This window comes from Elgaria multicarinata, chromosome 8, assembly GCF_023053635.1.
Source record: "Elgaria multicarinata webbii isolate HBS135686 ecotype San Diego chromosome 8, rElgMul1.1.pri, whole genome shotgun sequence".
Taxonomy (NCBI): domain Eukaryota; kingdom Metazoa; phylum Chordata; class Lepidosauria; order Squamata; family Anguidae; genus Elgaria; species Elgaria multicarinata.
In genome coordinates this window covers 37,483,533-37,506,685 of record NC_086178.1, presented here as the reverse complement: position 1 = coordinate 37,506,685, position 23,153 = coordinate 37,483,533, and the positions used below count along the sequence as shown (strand labels likewise).

The 23,153-nt window shown below is 39.9% G+C and overlaps 1 protein-coding gene across 4 annotated transcripts in view; it reads right to left on the bottom strand.

Moving 5' to 3' along the window:
* The window catches only part of TFDP2 (transcription factor Dp-2), a 46,024-nt gene extending 24,229 nt beyond the window's left edge, over positions 1-21,795 (bottom strand). For 2 of the 4 annotated variants that reach the window (XM_063132169.1, XM_063132172.1), the window contains exons 1-5: positions 21,153-21,231; positions 16,389-16,604; positions 13,135-13,245; positions 3,372-3,493; positions 740-787 (exon numbers count right to left, since the gene is read on the bottom strand). In XM_063132169.1, the coding sequence (XP_062988239.1) occupies positions 740-787; positions 3,372-3,493; positions 13,135-13,137 (173 nt within the window). In that variant the 5' untranslated portion in view covers positions 13,138-13,245; positions 16,389-16,604; positions 21,153-21,231. Of the gene's footprint in view, positions 1-739; positions 788-3,371; positions 3,494-13,134; positions 13,246-16,388; positions 16,605-21,152; positions 21,232-21,770 lie in introns of those variants that run through there. The other 2 variants (XM_063132171.1, XM_063132170.1) reach the window with 2 other exon arrangements.
* Positions 21,796-23,153: the final 1,358 nt, after the last annotated feature.

Below are 23,153 nucleotides of genomic sequence, written 5' to 3'. Positions count from 1 at the left end.
TTGCAAGAATCTACCTTAAAGCATACCTGACAGATAGCTGTCCAGCTACATCTTGAATGCCTCTAGTGTGGGAGAGCCCCCTGGTTCCATTGGCGTACTGCTCTAACAGTCAGGAAGTTTTTCCTGATGTCCAGACGGAAACTGGCTTCCTGTAACTTGAGCCCATTATTCCGTGTCCTGCACTCTGAGAGGATCAAGAAGAGATCCTGGCCCTCCTCTGTGTGACAACCTTTCAAGTATTTGAAGAGTGATAGAATGTCTCCCCTCAATCTTCTCTTCACCAGACTAAACATGCCCAGTTCCTTCGGTCTCTCTTCATAGGGCTTTGTTTCCAGACCCCCTGATCATCCTGGTTGCCCTCCTCTGAACACGCTCCAGCTTGCCTGCATCCTTCTTGAAGTGTGGTGCCCAGAACTGGACACAATATTCAAGATGAGGCCTAACCAGTGCCAAATAGAGGGGAACCAGTACCTCATGCAATTTGAAAGCTATACTTCTATTAATGCAGCCCAAAACAGCATTTGGTTTTTTGCAGCCACATCACACTGTTTGCTCATATTCAGCTTGTGATCTACAACAATTCCAAGATCCTTCTCATTTGTAGTATTTCTGAACCAAGTATCCCCCATCTTGTAATTGATAAGACTCAATGTTAAAAATGGAACATGGCTACCAGTTTCAAAAGGCAGTATATTTTATCTTGACATTGAATTATGATACAATCAACAGTAATGCATACCTATCTGAAAAATCTGATTCCATGAAGTCTCGAGTTCGTTTTCTGTCCCTGTGAATTAATATATATATATATGTATATAAAAATGACACCAAAATATGTATTGTTATACTGGGCTGTTTTGTAGCCAGAGAGCTTTGGCTATAGGGTGGTATATAAATGTAAATAGTAACAATAACAATAATAATACTGTACTATACGTTTTACATCCCATGATAAGCAGATTCTGAATATGTTATTTTTAAAAAAGTTAGTCAAACACAGCAACACAATCTGCAAAAGATATTTTTAACTGATAGTTAAAAAGATAGTTGTAAGTGAGGCTCAATGAACTCAATCTTAGCCTTGACTTAAAATTGAGTCCAAATAACTGAAATGGGTTGGATTTGGATTTGTGAGTTTTGCTAGGACAAGCAACTGCTATAGAGGAGCTCAGATGTGCTGTTTGTCTGAGACCATGTACTTTGCGCTGCGCATTTCATTATTATTATCCTGACACCTTGGCTCAAGAATCCATTTTGTTCTGGAAGGAGCTGAATGGAAAACTGTTAGGAATTACAATAAAGCTCTGGCCTAGCTGGCAATTCTGGACAAATATCTTACTAGGGAGAGGCCTAGAACCTTCCCACAGGGAAAGGGCCAACAGCACTGGACTTTCATTAGGAAAGTGGTGCCTTTCTTGGGATTATCAGAACCAGCCAGGGGAAGAGCTGGATGACAGACTGCTGGAAGTTGATTTGTGCTGACTCTTGCAATGCTGGTCCCTAGATGGGTTTTGGAGCAGCTCTTGTCTCTCTTTTTTTTACCATCGTCGTGGGGCTTATGCAGGGACCTAGAGAGGAACCGACTAGCCACAAAAGTTCCTATCTTCTCATTTATTGAGTTGAGCAAACACTATGTCCCAGATGTCTCTTTAAGTCAGGTCCCTTTGGGGCTATGATTTCAGTCATATGCTCTCTTGTTTGTTTTGATTATTCATTTTGTTGTGTTGAAATTTATATGTATATAGATGACAGATAGTTTTACTTCAATAAAATAAACACAAAAAGCAGGTCCTTGACCCAAGGGATGAACTGGGAGCATACTTGATTGTCAGACAGACTTGGGAAGGGGGAGCCTTTCTCTACCTAATTCTAGGCTTTGGAGGAAGGAAGATGGAGCCACTGTGAGCTGGCAGACTGCTCCATAATGGTGCCACTCTTGCCACTTTTCATACCTTCATCTGTGCAATGTCTATGCAGTAACCCTGAAAGCCAGTGCCTTTCCCTTACCTTGTTTTCCTTGACTTGCCCAGAAAAAAAGGGAGTTAAACAAGTAGCAATATGTACTCTACTCTCTCCTCTACTAGACAATAGTGAAGGACTTCAACAAGTTTGGGTGGATGGGCTGAAGCGCAAGATTTATTTGTCTCATCTTAGCTGTGAAATCCCATGGCCTGGCTAGGACATGTCAGAAGAATGTCTAAGACTGATAAAATGATAAATGAGCTCTCTAAAAGTTCAGCTGAAACCTTGCTTCCCAGCTATTGAAGAGGACAGGCCTGGGAGTAGGTAGGAATCCCTCCCACTGGAAAAGGCTAACCTTTTCCCATGGTTAATCTTCCCTCCTAGATGAATAGGAGGGATTAAATTGAAGGATAATGAATGCCATCCTGCATAAGAGGGAGAATTTCACCCTTTACTTCTTTCTATTCAGAAAAACAGGAGATAGCCTCTCTATGTTATTCAGACTATAATTAGATGCAATTCAAGAGGTCTTTATTTTTATTTAGTTATTTGTTACATTTCTATACCGCCCAATAACTGAAGCTCTCAGGTCAGACGTTGGGTAGCTAATGCAGGTAAAAGCAAATAAAGTTACAGCTACCCTATCTGCAATAACTATCTCTATACCATATGTGTATTACAGGCTTTTACAAAGTATCAAAACAAACAGGGCAAAACAGAATAGGGCAAAACAGAATAAGCAAAGCTTATTTTAATGCCAAAGTTCTGCTGCTGGTTATACTTCATACTTGTTATACTAGAATTGTTATACTTCATACTTTCTTTATAGGTTTATCAGCATGAAAACACAATCTTTAAAATTCTAAACTGCACTATGAAATGTTTTAAATAGCAATATTTTGAAACTATTCACAACAGCTGCATGATAGGGTCCAAAAGGACTTCACTCAAACTACATGAGATAGAACAAATTTCCGTGCAAGAGCAGCCTATTTTACTGTTCACCAAGGATATTTACTTGGCAAAATAGATTAGGCTACATTTTTTATTAAAACACCAGACATTAAAATTTTCCCATGCTTACTGGACTTTTCCCCTTTGCCTCCCTCTCTAAAGTGTCTGATCTCCCTCCCTCTCCGGTCTCAACCCATCATTTAATATGGGCACATACTATATCCAACAGCAATTTATGGCAGTATTAAGGACAAATAGCCTCCATTATTCCTCATCACCCCATAGATGAAATGATGTAACTTAATAAGCCTCGACCAAAGTCAAGCAACAACCTGTTTGCACAGAAGTGTCAAAAAGTGTAAAACACATTGATTACATGATGTCCTGAGCTATGAAGAAACTATGGAATTCAAAGTGAACATGCAAGAACAAGGAAAGAGAAATGAATTATTTACCCTGGAATCCAGCCAGTGGCTTCTGTTATGTGTGTCTGCGTGACCATGGCTGGCGCTGTGGTATATGGGTTCCCAATCAGAACACTCCCTGAATTGGTCAGTCTTTGTGGTGTGCTTATAATCTATGAAAATTAGACACAGAACGAATTAAAAGTAATCCTATAACACAGAAAATGCTAATTAAATCTTAGAGATTAGATCAGAATATTAGTCTCTCTCCTCAAAGGAAGACATTTTGAGTTAAAGGTGAGCAAATCCACAGCAGACATTCCACTCCAACAATTACCACGGCTAAATCAATTACCAGAGAAGAGGGTGTCATTGCCCTGCAGTGCAGATATAGGTGACCTGTTTAAGAGGTACGCTTGTCCTCTTAATTTACCTTGTAGTGCATTTTTTTAAAAGTGGGTAGGTTAAAAGAACAACAGATAATCCTTGTGCTTGCTTTTGCCATGCAATTCAACTACCTTTCCCCCTGTCATACACAATCCCAGCTGCAAATCTAATGAGGATTTCTATGATTACTGTGGATGAGTAGGGGGAGATCTATAGAAGGGAAAATGTATTGGGGACATATATGGGCAGTATTTTGGCACCAGAAGAAAATATAGAGTTCTGCCATATCAAACTGGTGTGTCCAGGGAAGAGGACTACTTTCCCTCTTCAGTTTAAAGTCTCCAAATATTGATGAACCTATACACAGAAGAATACCTTTAGCATAATATTCTAAATTGCATTTCAGGTAACTCAGAAAGAGAGGAAGGAGTATAGCTGCAGATGGACTTCTGTCAAATATGACAGTAACTAGTGAGCAACCTCATTTTCTTCAAAGTCCAAGAGGACTTTAAAAAGCAATGTGATATATCATAGAAAACTGCTGTTCAAAGGGGGGGGGAACCACATGGTGTGTCCAAATTGAGCCACTAAATTAGTTCTTTGGATCTCAGCCAACGCAGAACACTGCTTTTTTGAGTGGAATGTTACTTAAACATTTTACAAGTGCTTTGTGTGTGCATTTTTAAGCATATTAGAGAACACTATATATACACCAAAAATGCATGACCTTTCATTGGGTAAGTCAGGGGCGAGGAACCAATGGCCTGCATGTAGCCCTCAGGGAGTCTTCCCTGTGGCAGACAGGTGCCCTAGCAATTCCCACCTCAAAGTACTCTATGGTTTCTTTCTCAAGAATAATATTCCGAAGCAGAAAGAAGAACAACATTGAGAGAGAACTCATAGAATACAGCAAGCTAGAGTGCAAAAAATAAATAAAAGCTTTTAGCTATCTCTATACAATATGGGGATGGAAGTATTTTAGGAATTATGAGAAGAAATAGAACAGTTGCTAGCAAAGCTTATTTTAATGCCAAAGTCCTACTGCTTATTTCCAAATGTTTATACTTTTTAAAAAAGTCTATCAGCATGAAATCCAAATCTTTAAAATTCTACACAGCATTGAATATATAAAATGTTTTAAATAGTACTACTTCGAAACTGTTCAGAACAGCTGCATGCAAAAGGACTTCATTCAAACTACTTGAAGTTGAGCAATTTTCAAAGCATTAGCAGTCCATTATACTGCTTACCAAGGGAAGTGATGTTCTCAAATAGATAGTGCTATATCTTTTTATTAAACACCAGAGTATAAAATATCTTGTTCTTGTGAGAAAAACCATGGGATACAGACAGCTAGAGTGGCAAAGGGCTCTCCAGTCCAACATACTATCTCATGGTTATTCTTATCAAATACTAATACTAATAATTTTATTTCTTCCCTACCTCTCCCTCTGGATTGAGGTGTGGAACAGCATTAAATACAATATAATACACAAAACTAGTTAAAATAGCATATAAAACCAATATAGTATCAAAATAACTATCACAACATATTAAAATTCTTAGGTTTAAAAAAATTATCTGGGTAGGCCTGCCGGAAGAAACTAGTATTTATGGCTGTCTTAAACTCAGAGAGAGTATTAAGGCGATGAATCTATTCCAGCAGGCCATTCTAGTCTGGGGGCACCAGAAGAAAAGGTCATCTGGGTAACAGTTGTCAGCCTAGTTGTGGCTGACTGGAGTAAACCCTTCGCAGGGGACCCGAGTGTGCAGGACGGATTGTACAGGAGAAGGTGATCCCGCAGGTAACCTGGACCCTAACCATGCAGGGTTTTAAAGGTAATAACCAACACTTTATACTTCGCCCGTAAACTAATGGGCAGCCAGTAAAGTGATTTTAAAGTTGTTGTAATATGGTTACCCCTAGGTGTACCGGTGACCAACCTGGTTGCCATGTTTTGAAGTAATTGAAGTTTCCAGACTAGGTACAAAGGTAGCCCTATGTACAACGCATTGCAGAAGTCAAGTTACCAGTGCATGCACTACCATTTTTAGGTCTTCTAACTCTAGGAAGGGGCGCAGCTGGCGTATCAGCCGAAGCTGATAGTAGGCATTCCTAGCTGTCACATCTATCTGGGCTGTCATTTGGAGTGACAGATCCAGAAGCACCCTCAAGCTGCGAACGCAGTCTTTCCAGGGGAGTGTAACCCCATCCAGAACCTCCAACCCAGGTTAGGGCCTCTAACAGTAAGCACCTCCAACTTTGTCTGGATTCAGCTTCAGTTTGTTTTTCCTCATCCAGCCCATTACCACCTCCATGCATTTATTCACAGGAGTCACACTATCCTTAGCTGACACTGTTGTCAAAGACATTGAGAAATATATTTGGGTGTCATCAGCACCCTGCCCCATGCCTTCAGATGATCTCTCCCAGCAGTTTCATGAAGATGTTGAACAGCATTGGGGATAGGATGGCGCTTTTTGGTACGGCACTGTGGATAGGATGGCGCCTTTGAGGAGCAGCTATCCCCAAGCATCACCATCTGCAACCTACCTGAGAGGTAGGATCGGAACCACTGGAGCACAGTGCCCCCCATTCCCAATCCCCTTGGCATTCCAGAAGGATACCATGGCCAATGGTATCAAAAGCCGCTGAGAGGTCCCCCTCTTATCAATACTCTTGCGAAAATCATCTACTAAGGTGACCATATTGGTCTCAACTCCGTATCCTGCTTTGAAACCAGTTTGAAATGGGTCTAGAAGATCTGTATCATCCAAGACTGCTTGGAGTTGGAAGGCAACTGCCCTCTCTATCACCTTGCCCAAAAACGGAAGATTTGATACCGGTCTATAATTATTAAGGTTGAGGGAGGGATTTTTTAGAAGTGGCTGTACTGCCGCTTCTTTTAAACATGAAGTCCTCAGGGACTAAAAGACTGCCCACCCCTGGTATAAACTATATATAGTTGTCCTAATTTTCAGAATTGGAAGCACATTCAGGAGATTATGGCATCGAGATATACTTTACTGGATCAGGTGAGTTAGCTCTTAGGATTTCATACTTAACCCAACAAGTCTACAAGGCTGTTTACATGCCACAACACTCCACTGTTGGTTATTTAACCCATGGTGAGGCTGTGGTGCTTGCAGCAGCCATTATGAATTTGTGACCCCCACGTGAAGGCTGTCATGTTGTATGAACCCAGTGAGTGTGGATTATGCAAGGGTTAAACAACCCACAATCTCTTTAACCCTCACATAAAACCTGTTCACCAGATTCACAACACAATACAAGTTGTGGTGTGAATGGGGGTTGTATATACAACCTAGTGCCCGCGGGCACTGCGGCTCATTCTGGGTTAGCTGCAGCATGTCATCTGAACCCGAGCTACATGCTTTTTGTAACTCTATTCTGAGTCAAAAGATCTGTAGTACTGGCTTCACCTTTGAGAAGCAATTTTGCAATAAGAACAGCATGATGTGAACATGATATCAGCCAGATGCTGTTCTACTGAGAGGTCACTTTTCTTCATGAAATTGCCAATCAATACATACACACATTTTTAACAGCAGAAGATGCTCTTTGACCTATTGGTTCAGGAAACTGGATTCATCACAACTATAATGGGGATTATAACAAAATTATAAAACCAGTAACAGGTGTTATTTACACAATTTCCAAATTTAGCATCATAAAAAGAAAGTAAATGTAGCTTTTATTGTATTTACAGCAAATTAAAAATTTATTTTTAAAATAATTTTGGTCTTGTCAGTATACAAGTATAATTTACTTTGAACAGAGGCAACATGTAGTTTGAAATTTTCTTTAAATGTTTTAAACTTCCCGTCAAGGCAGGGTAAACATTAGAAGGCATAAAGTAGAAATACAAATACAAATAACCAAAACTTGCATACACCTCTCCATTCATTACAATAAATAAACATATAAGCAACTGTTTATAAAATGCTGACCAGCATCAATATTTAATTAAAAGTGGGCTAATATTTATTTAAAATAAACAAAAGTCCCATTCATACAACTTGCAGGGCAAAGGAACTATGGTGTGAGGTCCTGCCCCAGACTTACATGTGTTTATTTCAAGGTCAGTATAAAGTTTACGTGTAGGACACTTAACTTTTTCTAGTTTCTTAACTGTGAACCCAGCAGCTGAACACACACATTCTATGCAAACATTTAAATAAATTTGCATCGGCGGGAGAGGGGCCTGTTATCACAATCCCCACTACTTTCATTCCACCCTACATACCATCAGAAAAGGCAATAGTTAAGTTTCTCACAGATTTGCCAAATCATTTGTGCAGATTTCAGCTTGTGTTTTACCAAGTCTTATTATAACTTATAATACCCCATCTGCAGTAATTGATTCATGTCCATTATATTTGCTCTAAAATAGCAATGTGGGTTAGAGAAGTTAGCTATTCCTCACCTTACAACTTTTCTTAATTATGAAAAGTCAAAATTGTGTAAGAATCCAGTTCTTCTCAACATGCTTGTTCAGACAATGGTAGAATCCTGGGGGCAAAATACTGTCTAAACAGGCCCAATTTCAGAATATGAAATTATTTCACATGAGTAGCATTCACAGCATTTATGAAAAATGTGCTGGATGTATACTGAGTGAAGATAAAGAGCCACTCTATATAGAAGCATGCTTTTAATCAGAAATTACCAGAAAGAATATAAACCAATCCCAGATGTATAAGCATTAAACAGATATAGAAAGATCTGCACTCAAGCAAATATGTGCAGGTTATCCTGAATCATTAGTAGCCAGGTGAGGTATGTTTGTGAACTAGTTTTCTGGGGCCAGACTTTAGCAGCAATTTGTACAGGAAATCATGAAATGTCATTATTATAAAATACATTTAGGCATTTAACTTGGTTTAGGCCAGTTTTATCTGGAATTTAGGATCAATATACCTTCAATTTGACTAGTTAAGATTCTTACCAATATGCATAGTAATTATTTGGTGGCTGCCTTAACTTTCATGCCATGAAAGCAGTAAATATGTTCTATAGTTTGTAATGTTGTGACACTCACTCAAAACAAAACTGTGACCTGGTTCACATGACAAGAGACACACACCCCCATGACTGATCAATCATGGTGGCTTGTCGTGCTGTGGAACCTGGTGCTGTTTCTGTGGGGTGGTTTATTTTTCATGAACAAGCTACCCTGAGAACTCATGGGTTTTTTTTAGGGTTGTTCATACCCATGGTAGTTTGTTGTGTTGTCCAAATCCAGCAGGGTGACTTCATTGTGGGTTATCAGGAACAGCAACGAGTTCCCTGGCAAGAGAGCTGTCTGGCTGTACCCCTCATCAAGTACATTATCTATGCCAAATGCCACTCTAATAGATTAAATGATCTTGCTTTTATGATAAATATTTTCAGGCTGAAAAAATACATCTTAGCTATGGAGTCCCTCTTTCAGCTCTCTTAACACCAAACCTAGTTGCAAATATAAGCATTATGGTACATTATCAAAATACATGTTTTAATACGTTCATAACTGAACACGTTAAGATCTCAGGGTGGCGTACATCTGTACACCACCCTGAGATCTTAATGATATAGGGCAGGATACAAATGTTTTAAATAAATAAATAAATAAAATGTTTCCCTACACTGATATTCTGTATTGCTGATGTCATAAATCATGTCCCCGTACAACAAGGGAAAGGGCTCAGGAGTGCTGGTTATTCTAATAACCGTTTCTTATGTTATGTTTGCAAATCAGTATACAAAGCAATTGCATTCAAGACTAAAAGTGGATATTTCCTATTAAACAAATTAGTAGGAGACCACTAACTGTGCCATCACTATATCCTTTGATTATATTTAGACTGAGAAAGCTACATTTTATGTTGTATTTCAATACCAAACAGTAGAGTAGTAATACTTCTACTCTACTGCCATCTGCTGTAAAGAAGAAGAAAAAAGGTAGATTTACAGGATGCATTCTTCAAAATAACTCATCCAAAAAACAAAACAAAACTACTTTGAACTTTGCCCTAACAGTTTGACCCAAACATTGTTCACCTCCTACAAAGCAGATTACTTAGCCCCAACGCAAATATAACACCTTCAAACTACTAAACATGCTTAGTTGAGTAGAAGAATGTTGCTTGTGGGCTCCCTCTTTCTCCCATGCTGGACCACAGATAATTCTAAAAAGGGAAAGGAGAGAGAAACTGGCACAAAAGGGGGGAGGTAGAGTAAAGTCTCTCTGCAATTCAATAGAGCATAATGTTGGTACTAAATAACCATGGGGGAGATTTAAGAAGGTAGGAACACCCCCAACTGTGCAATGTTTTGCTGCAGGTCCTATTTGGCTGCATCTACATGTAAAAGGAAGACTCTGCTACGCCCAGTGAGGTGGAGAAAGGCAAATGAGCTTTGCGCACCTGCACATACTCTTTCTTTAATGCACATACACAGAAAAACACTCACTCAGGTTGTGTTGTCCCCAGCTCTTTAAAGCAGAGAGATCAAGGATCTGCTAGCCAAGCCTGCTGTGACTGAAATCTAGCAGTCTAGAATGGATTAGTAAAGAGTTGCCTTTGGGCGGGAGATTTTTCCTCAGTTTAGGCCTAGACAGCAAAGAGGCAAGAGGCGCAGACGACCTGGCTGAGCAAACGCCTTTTTACCAGGCCTCAACCTCTTTTTATTCAACATCCTGTACTTATTTCTCCCTAGATTACTTCTTTAGTTTCTGGTGGAATGTAAGTTGCTATTCTTTATTGTTAAAGAAGATAGTTTAATAAAGTTGTTGGATTTAAAGAGAGGCTTGTGTTATACTGGCTGAAAAGTGTCTATACGCGGGACCACACAAGTGGTTGAACACCTATCACTCTGGAAGCGAAATGGGGCCACCGCAAATAAGGTTGTGGTTGCTCAACATACTAATGAGACTCCATAGGCACACAGAAGTACATCCGTTTGTGAACAAAACGATTTTTTAAAAATAATAATAATCATTTACTACCATTATTATTACCGTTGTTGTTACTGGGGATTTTTAACAAGAACACGATGATCCTGGCTGCTGTCAGTCACTCTAGCAGAACTCGATAGAGTGACATGAATTAAAAATAAGTAAATAAATTGGTGAAGGGAGCAGTTCCTTTCCTCTGAAAAAACGGTGTCCCCTGCTTTGAATCCCACTTGCCCGTGTCCTGAGCAACCATTTTTCGTTGTGCCCCACATGTCTCCCCATTTTTCACTCCCTATCATTTTAAGAGTGGTTAAAGTGCAATCAATTAAAAAAAGGGAAGTGGGGGGGGATCATGAAAAACAGTTGCTAGGGATTCAGATAAATGGGGATTCTAAGCAGGGGAACCCCAAAGTCAGGGGAACCTTGGGGGAAGCCCTTAAACCCTGTGGATAACCTTGCTAAGTCAAATCTCTCTATTTTAGACAGCCAGAATAGTGCAACAGCAGCTAACCGATAAAATGAAAAAGGAAAGAAAGGGCTGCAACTGCAATCAGGATTGCAGACAGAGTGGAAACAAGGGGATTGTGGGATGAAGGGGGGCAGTGATAGCCCCTCTAAAGTGCTGTTTTTGCATGGTTGGAAGGTCTGTTGCTGGCAAGGGGAAAGGGGCACTGGAAATGGCTTGGCTGCAATTGTGAAGGGTGATTGTGCTCATCCAGAGCAGCAGGGGTTTCTGCTGCTCTTGCTGAGTGGGTTGTCGTATTGTGTTAACCCAGTCATGTGAACTATAGGAGAAAATGATACCTTACTTTGATACCTAATCAGACTTTTCAGAATTATCAACAGCACAAATAATCACTTCCTAATATTTATTAAAAATAAACGAATAAGGATGTCAAATGTACTTTAGCATTAACATGTCCTTAAGGTAGATTTCAGAGGCCTATATCATAGGTAGTCTGAGAAAACACTTTGATAAGTCAAAATACAGACAAGCAGCTTGTGAGTTGCCAAACAATAAAGTGTAAGTTAATCAATATAAAATCAAATGCATTTTAAAGATTGCACATCAAACCTCTAAATAATGTTATCTGCTTCTCCTATTAAATGCAGTTAAGCAACTGTATTTTATACTTTTAGGCCACAAACACTTTTATACTTCTATGGCCCTGGAAAGCCTTCCTTGCAGCCCAGACCTTTTCTCCCTCCCCACTCAGGTCATTTCCCCATAAGCCTCGCACTCAGCTATTCCCAGCTTGGCAATAGGGGTTGGGGGAGGGGGAAGTGACACCAGGATCTCAGCATGCAGGGAGAAGAGCATTCCCACATGCACAGATGGGGAGGGGAAGTGTCAGTGTGCAGGCTGAGAGCACACACCAGTGTGTACCTATGCCTTTTGGTGGTGGGGGGGGGGATGAACGTATGCATGGGGCCAGTTGACTGGGTCCTGCCTATCAGTGTGAGCCTCCAAATGATTCCCTAGCCTTCCATGTGGTCCTCCATGCACAGAAGATTGTTGACCCCTTATATACACATATTTATGTTAGATTGAAATTAATAGGACGGTCACATAAAGGCAAAGATGGTCTCTATGATCAAGCAGGATATATGGGACTCTGGATCATAGGCAATACATTTAAGAATAGGATACAGGCATTTTTGTTCTACACCATATCACCCTTATTTATGCCTTCAGAGACAGGTGCTAAAAATACTGATAGCGAAAAACTGCTTCCACCATCATAAGAAAAATATTCTAAGTACAGAGAACTGCAGTGTAGACATAAGATCAATCTTTTGCTCTATTATTTAACTAGCAAAAAAAGTGTTCAGTGGGAGAGAAAGGCAAGGTAATTTTCCAAGAAACCATATGTATATTTGGGCTTTTTTTCTTTTTTACTACCACTGGAGCTAAACAAATAGCATCTATTTGTCACAAGTGTGATTTTTGCCAAGAATCAAGTATACAATGGGTATGTGTTTACACTAGGCAAGGAAATGATTGCAAGGGTGTAGTGGAAAACATTGTGCAACTGTTCTCAGTTTAACTACTTAGTACAACTGCACAACAAGTCAGTACTATTCAAGAACATCAACAGAACTACATGTATTAATAATAGCAGTTATACCGTTGCTTTCAAAATAACATTTCTACAGACCATACCTAGAAATCTGTGATCTATAAAGGATCAGTTCTGGTGTTTTCTTCAGAATCCTAAATGTTATAATAGCAGTACCTATCACTACTTTTCCCACCTCAACTCATTAGTTTACTGCAATTACTTATCCACAGATTGTATAAGAGCATCACTAACTTGTCGTCACCATAAAATAGACCAAAATGTCTAAAAGCAGGACATTCATAACTAATACAGGGTTCCTGGCAGACCTTTAACTACTTATCAGATAAACAGAAAATCTGCCTTGTGTTTCTACAATGTAAAGCGGTTAAAAGCATCACTACTTACCATTTGGGGTGCAACATTCACATTGATCGGTGTTAATGTCAATGTATTTGGCAAACTCTTAGTTGGCAAGTTGGTTGTAGACTCTGGGAGTACAATTATGGAAAAATACTTCTTGAAAAGGAAAATCACAAACATTATTCACTTACATAGAAAACCACATGGCTACACAAACCATTTTGTCTCATAGCATGCCAATGGCAATGCTATTGCTCACCAGACAAACAAACGTGCGCCAACACATGAGAAATACATTATTTAATTTATAGCCTAGTTTCCTTCCAGTCTATCCTCACAACTCTGAGTTAGGTTATGCAGATATAGTGATGTGCCTAAGACAAGCCAATGAGATTCACAGCAGAGCAGAGATGCAAACATAATTTCTCCACATTAACACCCAACACTAGCAATTGTATCATAATGGCTCAAAACCATAACACAAATGAGCATTGTCTTATGTAAAAGTGTCTTAAACAAATTAAGAGTGGTATAGAAGCAAAAATAATAATTCTTGCCCACAGGTTCACAACCTAATGGACATGACAGAAAGGAAAAAGGAATGTGGAGGGAAGAGGAAAGTAAGCACTGGATCAGTGCTGTTTGGGGTGGCAGAACATATACTCTTTTGCCTCTATTAGAAAACAGCTCATGGGACAATAGAACACTCATGTATTCATACGCCTTGGGAGAATTTAACTCTACTGAAGCAATCTCCTGGAGGAACTTTGTTACAACTCCTACTGCTTGAAATGGCAATGTAGGGTAACGAGATTCTAGTCATCTGCATACACGTGAAATTTTTCTTCTTCCCATTCAAGGCATAAAATGCATGGTGGAAACGATAAAGCTTCAGAAGAGATGTGAAAGTTTGAAAGCTTACAGATGGTCTTAATCCAAAGGTTTGCCTCAATGTTTTTTATTTTCTACAAACATAGTTCAAACAATAATTACTGCTTTACTTATCAATTCTAAGCAAGTACTCTCATGAGAAGTGGACCCACTCTTGCTTCCATTAGAAACTAAATGCCATGTTGACCAAAAGAAAAAAAATCCAACATCCATCTTCACTGTAATACCTTTATTAGGATGACTCAAAGGTTGCAAAATACTGTGCAAGGTTTCAAGTTCCCCAGAACTCTTCCATCTTGCTAGATGAAGAGTTCTGGAGAACCTGAAAGCTTGCATACTATTTTGTGACCTTTTGAGTTGGCCTAATAAAGGTATTATGGTGATACAGATTTGGGAAATTTTCTTTTGGAATTAGAGGTAAAGTTACAGAGGAAAAACCCTTCCAACATCATACAATGTTTAAACACAAACCTTACCTACCCCCAAACATCCTTCTTTTCTAAATCAGAGTAAGAGGACTCTTGATTTGATGAACCCAGAGCCGCTAACACACCTACATATCAGTGCAGGAGCTGCAGCTGTGTATGCAAAGGCCCCATCCAATAATCCATGATTGTGCCAGTCAGCTGTTTGGAAGGACTGATTCCAGCCCCTCAGTTTAAACTGATTATCTGATAATCACTGATTATCTGACCAGGGCTATGTGTATACAGGTCTAGCAGTTAGATTGAGGAAGTGGAGCATGGACAGAGCCCCTTTGCATATGTGGTTCCTTACCCAGTTATATAATGGCTGGAAGCCAGGATGGGTTGATTTAAATCAAAGCAATTTAAATCCCTGATTTAAATTATGATTTAAGTCAGCAAGAAAAAAAGGTTGAATTAAACCACTGACTTAAATAGTTCTCAATTGGAACTTTTTCATATATTTCCTGATGGTGCAAATGTGATCATTAAGTCTTATCAATTTACAACTAAATAAAGTATTATTTACACTGTTTCATCCTGACAAACAGGCTATGGATCTCTTTATTTATTTATTTAGAATATTTATATACCGCTCCCCATTGAAAAATTTCGGAGCGGTGTAGAAGGTAAAATGAAAATAAAAACAGTTAAAACAAAATTTAAAAGAAGCAATAACAGTATTTTGTATGCTTTCCTTTTTACCTATTGAGGGAATGGCTCTAAAATATTCCTATATAGGGCATTATTATTATTATTATTATTATTATTATTATTATTATTATTATTTCTTATATTTGTATACCACCCTATAGCTGAAGCTGTCTGGGCGGTTTACAAAACCTATGACCAGTGACCAGTACCCATGAAAGTTTGAAGTTAAGAGCACAATCCTATGCATGTCTCCTCATAAATAAGTTCCATGGAGTTCAATGGGGCTTACTCCCAGGTAAAGTATGAGAATACAGGAAGATACACATTGGTCAGTTTTGTCTTCTTTTTCTTTCCAGTATTGCTTGCTCTGTCTTGGCCCAGACTTGTCTTCACAAAAAATGAAGTAGCAAACTAAAATAAAATGCCCATGACTGATAGGCCAAAGGAAGGTTTGCTAGTTACTGAGCTGGAAAAAAATCTCCTTAGAATTTTTTTAATCCATTAAAAAAATATATTAAAGCACTGATTTTATCCACCCTGCTATAATTATTGTCTCTCTCTCTCTTTATTCCTCTACCTTGCTTTGCCCAGCTTCGCCACCATATAAACACAGAACAACAATCTTATTTAGTCTGTGTTTTGCACATGTGACTTTAGTCAGAGAAACAGAAAACCCAGAATTTTCAAAAACGCAAGAGTTGGTAGTTAGGCCGGATAAAGACATTTTCATGACATAAAAACTGAAATTTATGCATATGTTTGATTGGTAGGTACCTTCAGTTTTATGAGACTGTAAGTGTAGGTTTAGCATGTTTATGATGAAATTTAATTGTTACTATGTCATTTTTAAATTACAGAGAAATTTAGTATTTTATGATTTTTAAAAAACAAAAAATAATCAGTTTTAAATTAATAAATCCCTTTTTTTAAATTAAAGCATCAAGTTTTATCCTCCTGGTGAAGCAATTAAAAATACATTAAACAGCCCAACACATTGTGAAGTTATTTCTCTATTTAATATACAAGGTCAAACAGTAGGTTGGATCTTCTCCTGACTTTTATTCTATTTATTGCAATTTGACTATAGGCCCTTCTTAGTTCTCACTTCAAATTTTATAGCAATTTTACTCAGATTGCCTTTGAACAATATTCAAGAATTTTCTTTGATAATAAAGAAATAACAAAAATATCATACTTTAGTATCTACAAACATTACTAGCTACATGAGTAATTGAACAAAAGCACTCTTACAGACAGTTCCAGAAGTTGTTAAAAACTAGATCTATTTACCTTTCACAGGTTTTCTGTTTTTCTTGCTTCTTTGCTATTTACGAAAGATGTGTGATCCATTCTGGAAGGCTATTTTTCAGTGTCAAAATTCTGTGCTCATTTGATTGTGATGCAAGATCAGTTCTTTATTTAGGTTACCAATCTTTTGCCATGAAATTACAGGAAGATCATAAGTTCAATGTAACAGAACTCCAGCATAAGATCCAACACAATCACCTGGATTAAGAAAGAAGAGGTTTTATTTGTGTAGACTAATGTATTCAATAAATGTTGTAAGTATATTGAAACCACCGTTGTACAGTCAATGTTAACCATCTGACCCTAACAAAAGCTCCTCCACTCCCCCGGTCTCCCACTATTATGCCTTTGACTCTCATTTAGCAAAGCCAAAGGCTAATTTAGATAATCCAAGGAAATTACTGCAACCATAATGCAAAACAGACATTTGCACATTACAGTGGCAAACTGTGGTTTAATTAAACTAGTGAAGTTTGCTTATGAAGTTACATTGATCATAAATTCAATGTAACCTACTTTTAACATAGTGCCTGTTAATTATCCTTTTCCTATGTTCATGCCTTCTCATTCAATTAGCAAGTGGCAAAACACTTTGTCCATTTAAAATAAAAAGTCTTTGGGTTTCTATATTTTGAGTAATTTTTCTTGACAGAGGCATAAACAGTACCTTTCATTCACAATCACTGGCTTAGCTCACAACTATTAAGGAAAACAGTTGACATATTCCATTTTAAGTGACAAAGTATAGTCACCCTCTCCCCCAACATACTGCAGTTTTCCAATGTTCATTTTCCAGGAATGATTCATTTTTATACTATGCACTGAGTTGAATTTTAAACAGCTGCTAAAGGTAAAGAGTATCCAATATATTCTGTAAAATATATGGCTAGAGTTTGTAGCATGACTGGGGCAGGGACAAGCAGAGTTGACAACATTGGGACCGATGTTAGAATTGACCAAATTGCCATAGGCAGTAAATGCAACAAGAGCACCAGTGGCAGCTGCAAAAAAACAAGCCCTCATCAGGAGGTCTTGACATGGTGGCTGATAGTGCAGTTCAGTACAGAAAAATCTCCCTAAGGTAGCATGGGTGATCATAATAATACTCCTCTCTAAGCAGGTGGGGCAGAGATCGATTCCAATGGCCATCAGCCTATTGCACTGATGTTGGAACCAGTGATGTGTTTTTAATTTCTATTCTGACTTAGACACAATCAGTATCTTGTGCTGGTCCTTAGCACCAGCTTGGTATTGGCAAGTTCAATAGTGGCAGTGGAGTGGGTATGACCAGGGGCACAGTCATACTGTGCTGAGTCAGCAGTCTGCTTCACCTCCTTCTTTTTCATCTTAGGTTCAGAAGAGAAAACTTTGATTCCTCCTATTTTGAGCTCTGACCCTCTTGGAGAGCTTCTTAGCTATTTTGTCAATGACTATGAGGGTGGGTCTATATAGGGCTTGGCTAGAAGGGGAAGTAGGCCCCAATGCTTTTGAGTGGAGAGAATCTTTGACATTTCCTCAGGAAGGCCAGTCAAGAGCTATGTCATATCTATTGCAAGTAAATCCAGTGCTTCAAGAGCTCTCTTCCAAAGGAAGTGTTTGAGCAGTTATACCTGGCTTGTTTTATAAAAGCCTGGTAATGTACATCTTAGGTCCTTCCCAGAGGCAGAAAAGACACAGGGATTGCCCTTCTGTGGGCGACAGTTGACTCTCACAGCAGACACATTTGTAGAAAAGTTACTGCAAAAAAATCCTCAGCTACAGAAGTTTCCTGAATGGAGCAGAGCCCACAAAGAAGAACTGTTATGTTCTTGGCACATTGGCAGACATTGCCTTATTCCATCTTTAATTGTGGTTTTCTCTAATGCTTGATGGGAAAAGAAAAGCTATTAAACTTTAAAGGGAACCTCCCAAGCAAGGAGTAGCTAACAGTGATAAAGGGAAGGTATAGTGAGAGTCCTGGAATTTCTAGATTGCAACATAAAGCTACAATTCCAGTCTGTCTGACCAAACTTTGAGGGCACAATTCCACAATCTTGGTCTTCCATAGTTCTTAGCTAAACTAAAACAAGGTACCAGATAGCTTATTATTTATAGTAGTACAATCCCTGCAACCACAAATTGGTTATTAGTGAAGGAAACACAGTAAGGGAAGTTCAAAACCATAACCGCTCAGAGCTTCGGCTATTGGGCGGTATAGAAATGCAATAATAAATAAATAAAACCCCTTCTCAGCTCAAAGGACATACACCAAAATGATATGAAAAGAAAAAAGGGCAGACACATTTATCTTCATAAGTGAACAGAGCCATTACATTAGCAGAAACCATACACTGAAAAAACGGAACAAAATATTAATAAAGGGCAGAAAGAATTTGCACTACAGAGTAAACAGCATTTTGTGGCAGAAAGTGTATATATATCTGCATATATGTGTGTGCATGTACACAAACATGTTTAAACATTTTTCAGATGAGGATCAAAGAACAGTTACTTCTACTGATTTAGTTTAAAGGCAAATAGACAAATTGCTATGCTACCTGCTAGTAATTTCTAATAAATTCACTGAAGTTTCTGAACTTCAGCATTTTAAAGATCTTTAAATATTTAAAATGATCTGTCATGACAAATTGCTATGAGATATTGCCAAGAGATATTTCTCATGAAAAAAATTGTTTCAAGAAAGTCTGTAAAACTCAGTTATCTTTGTCACTGACCTCTTCAGGAAATACTAACATTTGGCAAGTTTCCAGTCTTACAAACAGATTTAAACAGCTCAAAAAGCCAGCCAGTGTGACCCCCATCTGTCATGACCTCGTCTGCTTCAGACAAAAGAACTCTTAAAATCAATGTCAAAGTATAGTCTTTTTCTCTTGTGCTGGTAATTGTTACCAAAGGGTTTCCAGCCGAGAATAAAACTGAAGCATAAGGATTTAATCTATCCAATTTCTGTTGAAAGTGAAATGAAAAACCTAGTATAAACTTGAATATTTTCTCTAAAGCTCTCTTTTGTAAATTGGTCAACAATTTTCAATCACAATTGAATTTAGAATCTAGAGTTATTTAAGATATATATTTTAATTAATATACAAACACACTACAGCATTTACCATAATAAGGGTCACTTCTATCTTCACACCTTGTATATCTGGGAAGCCAAAATGTCAATCCTGACCACTCAATACCATGTATGTCCTACCTAGGCTAGCAACAAACAATGACATCTGCCTGGGGATGGATCATGGTTGTTCTCTTCCAAGTCTGCCTGCATCTCCCAGTGTATCCTTAGCATCCAACACACCCACACACAAGAATTTCTAGCTAAAGGCATGACTTCACTACAATTTCATCCTTTTCTAGATTTTCATTTAAAAACTGGATAGCAGTGCTTTGGCTTGGTGAAATAAGTTGGTTAGATTGTGCAGGTATGTTTAATTGTATGTAAGAGATGATAGTAAATTTGCTGTACTCCTGCATTGGAGTATTTTGCATCAAGGGTTGTTTATGCTATGTTTCTTGTTTTGTAAACCCAGCCTGCAATTTCATATACTGTTAAATTGTGGAGAGAGGTGATATATAGTAGTTTTGAGGGAGGTTTGTGTGTTAGGCAAAAGGCTCCAAGGCCAGGTGCTCTTCCAAATGACATCCCTTCCCATTGGCTATATTGAGTTGCTCATCCAAGCTCCCAGAAGTAACAACTCCCCTGTTGGCCATCTCCAGAGTCACACCTTTTCTGGCCCTACCCTGTTGGCCATCTAAACCTCAAATGTAGAGGTTTATGGATTTCTAATTCCACATTAGGACAGTATGTTTCCATTTTTACTTCACCACGATTAATTTTATTCAAGCTTATTAATTAAGCTATCTAGAGTGGAGTTAGAACTCATTACTACTAATCTACAAAAATAATACATCATTTATCAAAAGTGTGTGGTTTTTAAGAAAACAAGGTGTGCTCCTGCTAAAACAGTAATATCATTCCCCCGTCCCCAATCCACAAGAAATTCTGCTGCATGCAGTCACATAGGACTGTGGTCAAAGAACACTGCAAATTATCCTGCTAAATAGGAAGTTGGTATTGGATTGGAATAGGTGCAGAATGCAGTGCAAGTTCAGGACCAGTGCACACACCCAACATTTAAACACTTTTTGCAGTGTTTCTTTAGGCAACAAAAGCCAAAGATTAACCTTAGCCAGTAAAGGGTAAGCATATACTCTCAGCATGACATTTCAGGAAAGCCAGTCATCAAAAACTTACATTTACCTAGGAATCAAGCTTCACTGAGCTCAATGGGATTTACTTCTGAGTAAAACGTATGTAAGAGCAGACTACACGATTGCCTTCCTAAATATACTTCAGTCACGCCACGCTGAACTCTGTTGATCATATTCCCAAGCAGACATGTTTAGAATCAGTCTCTTTCAGCAGTTAAAGCAGTAGCCCGTATTACCCCAACTTCCGTTGCAAGTCGGCACACGGCAAAATAAAGGAAGTTGGGGAAGCAGGGTAAACAAAACCTTCAAGCCCCAAGGCGGGGGCAACAACGCTTGTTGGTGAGGATATTGGTGGGAGAGGTTGGTGAGTGGGTAGAGAAGAGGCTTCACCCTACCAGCTCGGGAACCTATACAAGCAACTTAGTTATGTGTACAATAGTGCACCTTGAATCACAGCCCTTCCGGATTACAAACCCCGTAAAGAAATACTCTAGTTTTAGCCCTCAGTTTACGGAGGGGCCCAGGGAGACAGACCTGTGTGCGCACTTCCCAACTCGCAGCAATGGTGCCCAAGGCCCCCGCGACCGAGGCAGGCAGCGCTGCTTCCGAGGCCCTGCTAATCCAAACACGCACCCAGCGCGGTGACCGGGGTGGGGGCGGCCGGTCGGGCCGGCATGAGCGCCTCCAAAGAAGAAGAAACGCGACGGGAGAAGGGTCGGGAGGTGCGTGCGGGGAGAGCTGGAGGCGCCTGTCTCAAGCGGCGGCCAGGGTCGAAAGAGAGCACCCCCACCGGCCAGGGGAAGCACATCCACGAAGCTGGAGGAAGAGGAGGGGACGCGGAAGCGTCGGGGATAAGCCGCCCCTCTCGCCGGCAGAAGGCCACCCCAGGTCGCGCTGAAAGGGGAAGTGGGGTGGGGGCGGAGGGTCGCCGTGTAACAGACCCAGGCGGCCTCTCCTCATTTCCCAGCCAAGGACCACCCGAGAAGGGAAAGGGGCTGGGCCTCACCGAAGCAACGACGGTCTCCAAAACAGAGGCGCTGGCTTCCGTGAGGGGAAAAAAGAAAGAGAATGTGGGGACGGTATTGGCACAGGGGCAGGTAAAGACCCCAGGAAGGAGAAGTTTCCCTCAGGGCGGCAACGGCCCTCACCCACCTCAGCGCCGGCGGCTGCACCGTCGCCCCCTCCCTCCACAGCAGCCCCAACAGCCGCCACTGTCAGAACCGCTCGCTCGCGCGCTCGCTCTTTCTCTGTCGGTCTCCCCCGCACAAGCTTGGCGGCGTCTGGCAACCGAGCCTGCCCATTGGTCGGCACGTTCGCGTGAAGTCAGGCGTCTCCAGCCTCCCATTGGCGGGCGGGTCTGTGTGTACACAACCTGCTCGCGGCTCAGCGGAGGAGGCCAGGAGAAAGGGGTGGGGCTGAAGCCTCGCAGGCACCTTTAGCGAGTAACGGAGGACGAGAGGGCGGGTCTTAGAAAGTTGCGCTTCAGCCGGGGTGCCGCCTCCTGCTCCCGGGAAGAGACGGGTCGGCTTCCAAGCCAGGCTTCCCTGCGGTTTGATTTAGAGCAGTGGTTCCCAATTTTTTTCAGTTAACCGCCCCCCTGGTTCCACAAACTCATGCCCAGTGCCCCCTACCCTACGCCACAAAAATCATTATTCAGAATAGCGATTTTCAACGACTCACTAAGGAAGATAACAATAAAATTCAAAACAGTAACAATTAATTGAATATTTATTCAAAATCCAATTACACTTTTTGTATATTCAATTAAATGTAATTGATGAACTTGATCCAGTGATATCATCTTTTCAAAGTCTGATAGTCATTTAGCAAGAATATTAGATATCACATTTAGTAACTAGGGTAGAGTACCTCACTATTCTGTAAATTCTTAATGTGATGGATGGGCTTGATGAAGTGATACCAGTTTCCCAATGTCTGGTTTAGTCACTTAACATGAGTCTTAAATCACCACATTTAGTAATCTGGAGTCGATTTCTTTGCTTGGAGAGAAGTAGGCAGACCACACTAAAACCACATTCCACCAAATATGATGTTGGAAATGCAACCAGGAGCGAACCACTCTCCATATTGCAGGATAGTGATCAGAAATTTCCTTCTGTAACCAAAACTCCTAGTATGATTTCTTAAACTTTGGCTTCACCTCAATGTCATTTTGGGTATGTCTCTTCATTAGCATTTTGGTGCTTTTGAAACATTTCAATTCACCATTAAAAGGACTCTTCTTAAATGGTATTAATACATGTGTGGATTCTTCCCATATATGGTTTGGGACCAAACTACCTTCTCCCATAAAAATGTCCCTGGGTTTTAAGACCTTCTGGAGAGGTGCTTCTCGGAAAAGATCACCTCGAGCGCCCCCCTGCCGCCCCTTTGCCTCTTAGCGCCCCCCTATGCAATCCCACCGCCCCCAAAGGGGCAGTACCGCTCACTTTGAGAACCACTGATTTAGAGGCTGCAGCTGTACAGGAGCAATTCCAGCAAAGGTGAATTTAAAAGTATGTGCAACAGATACTT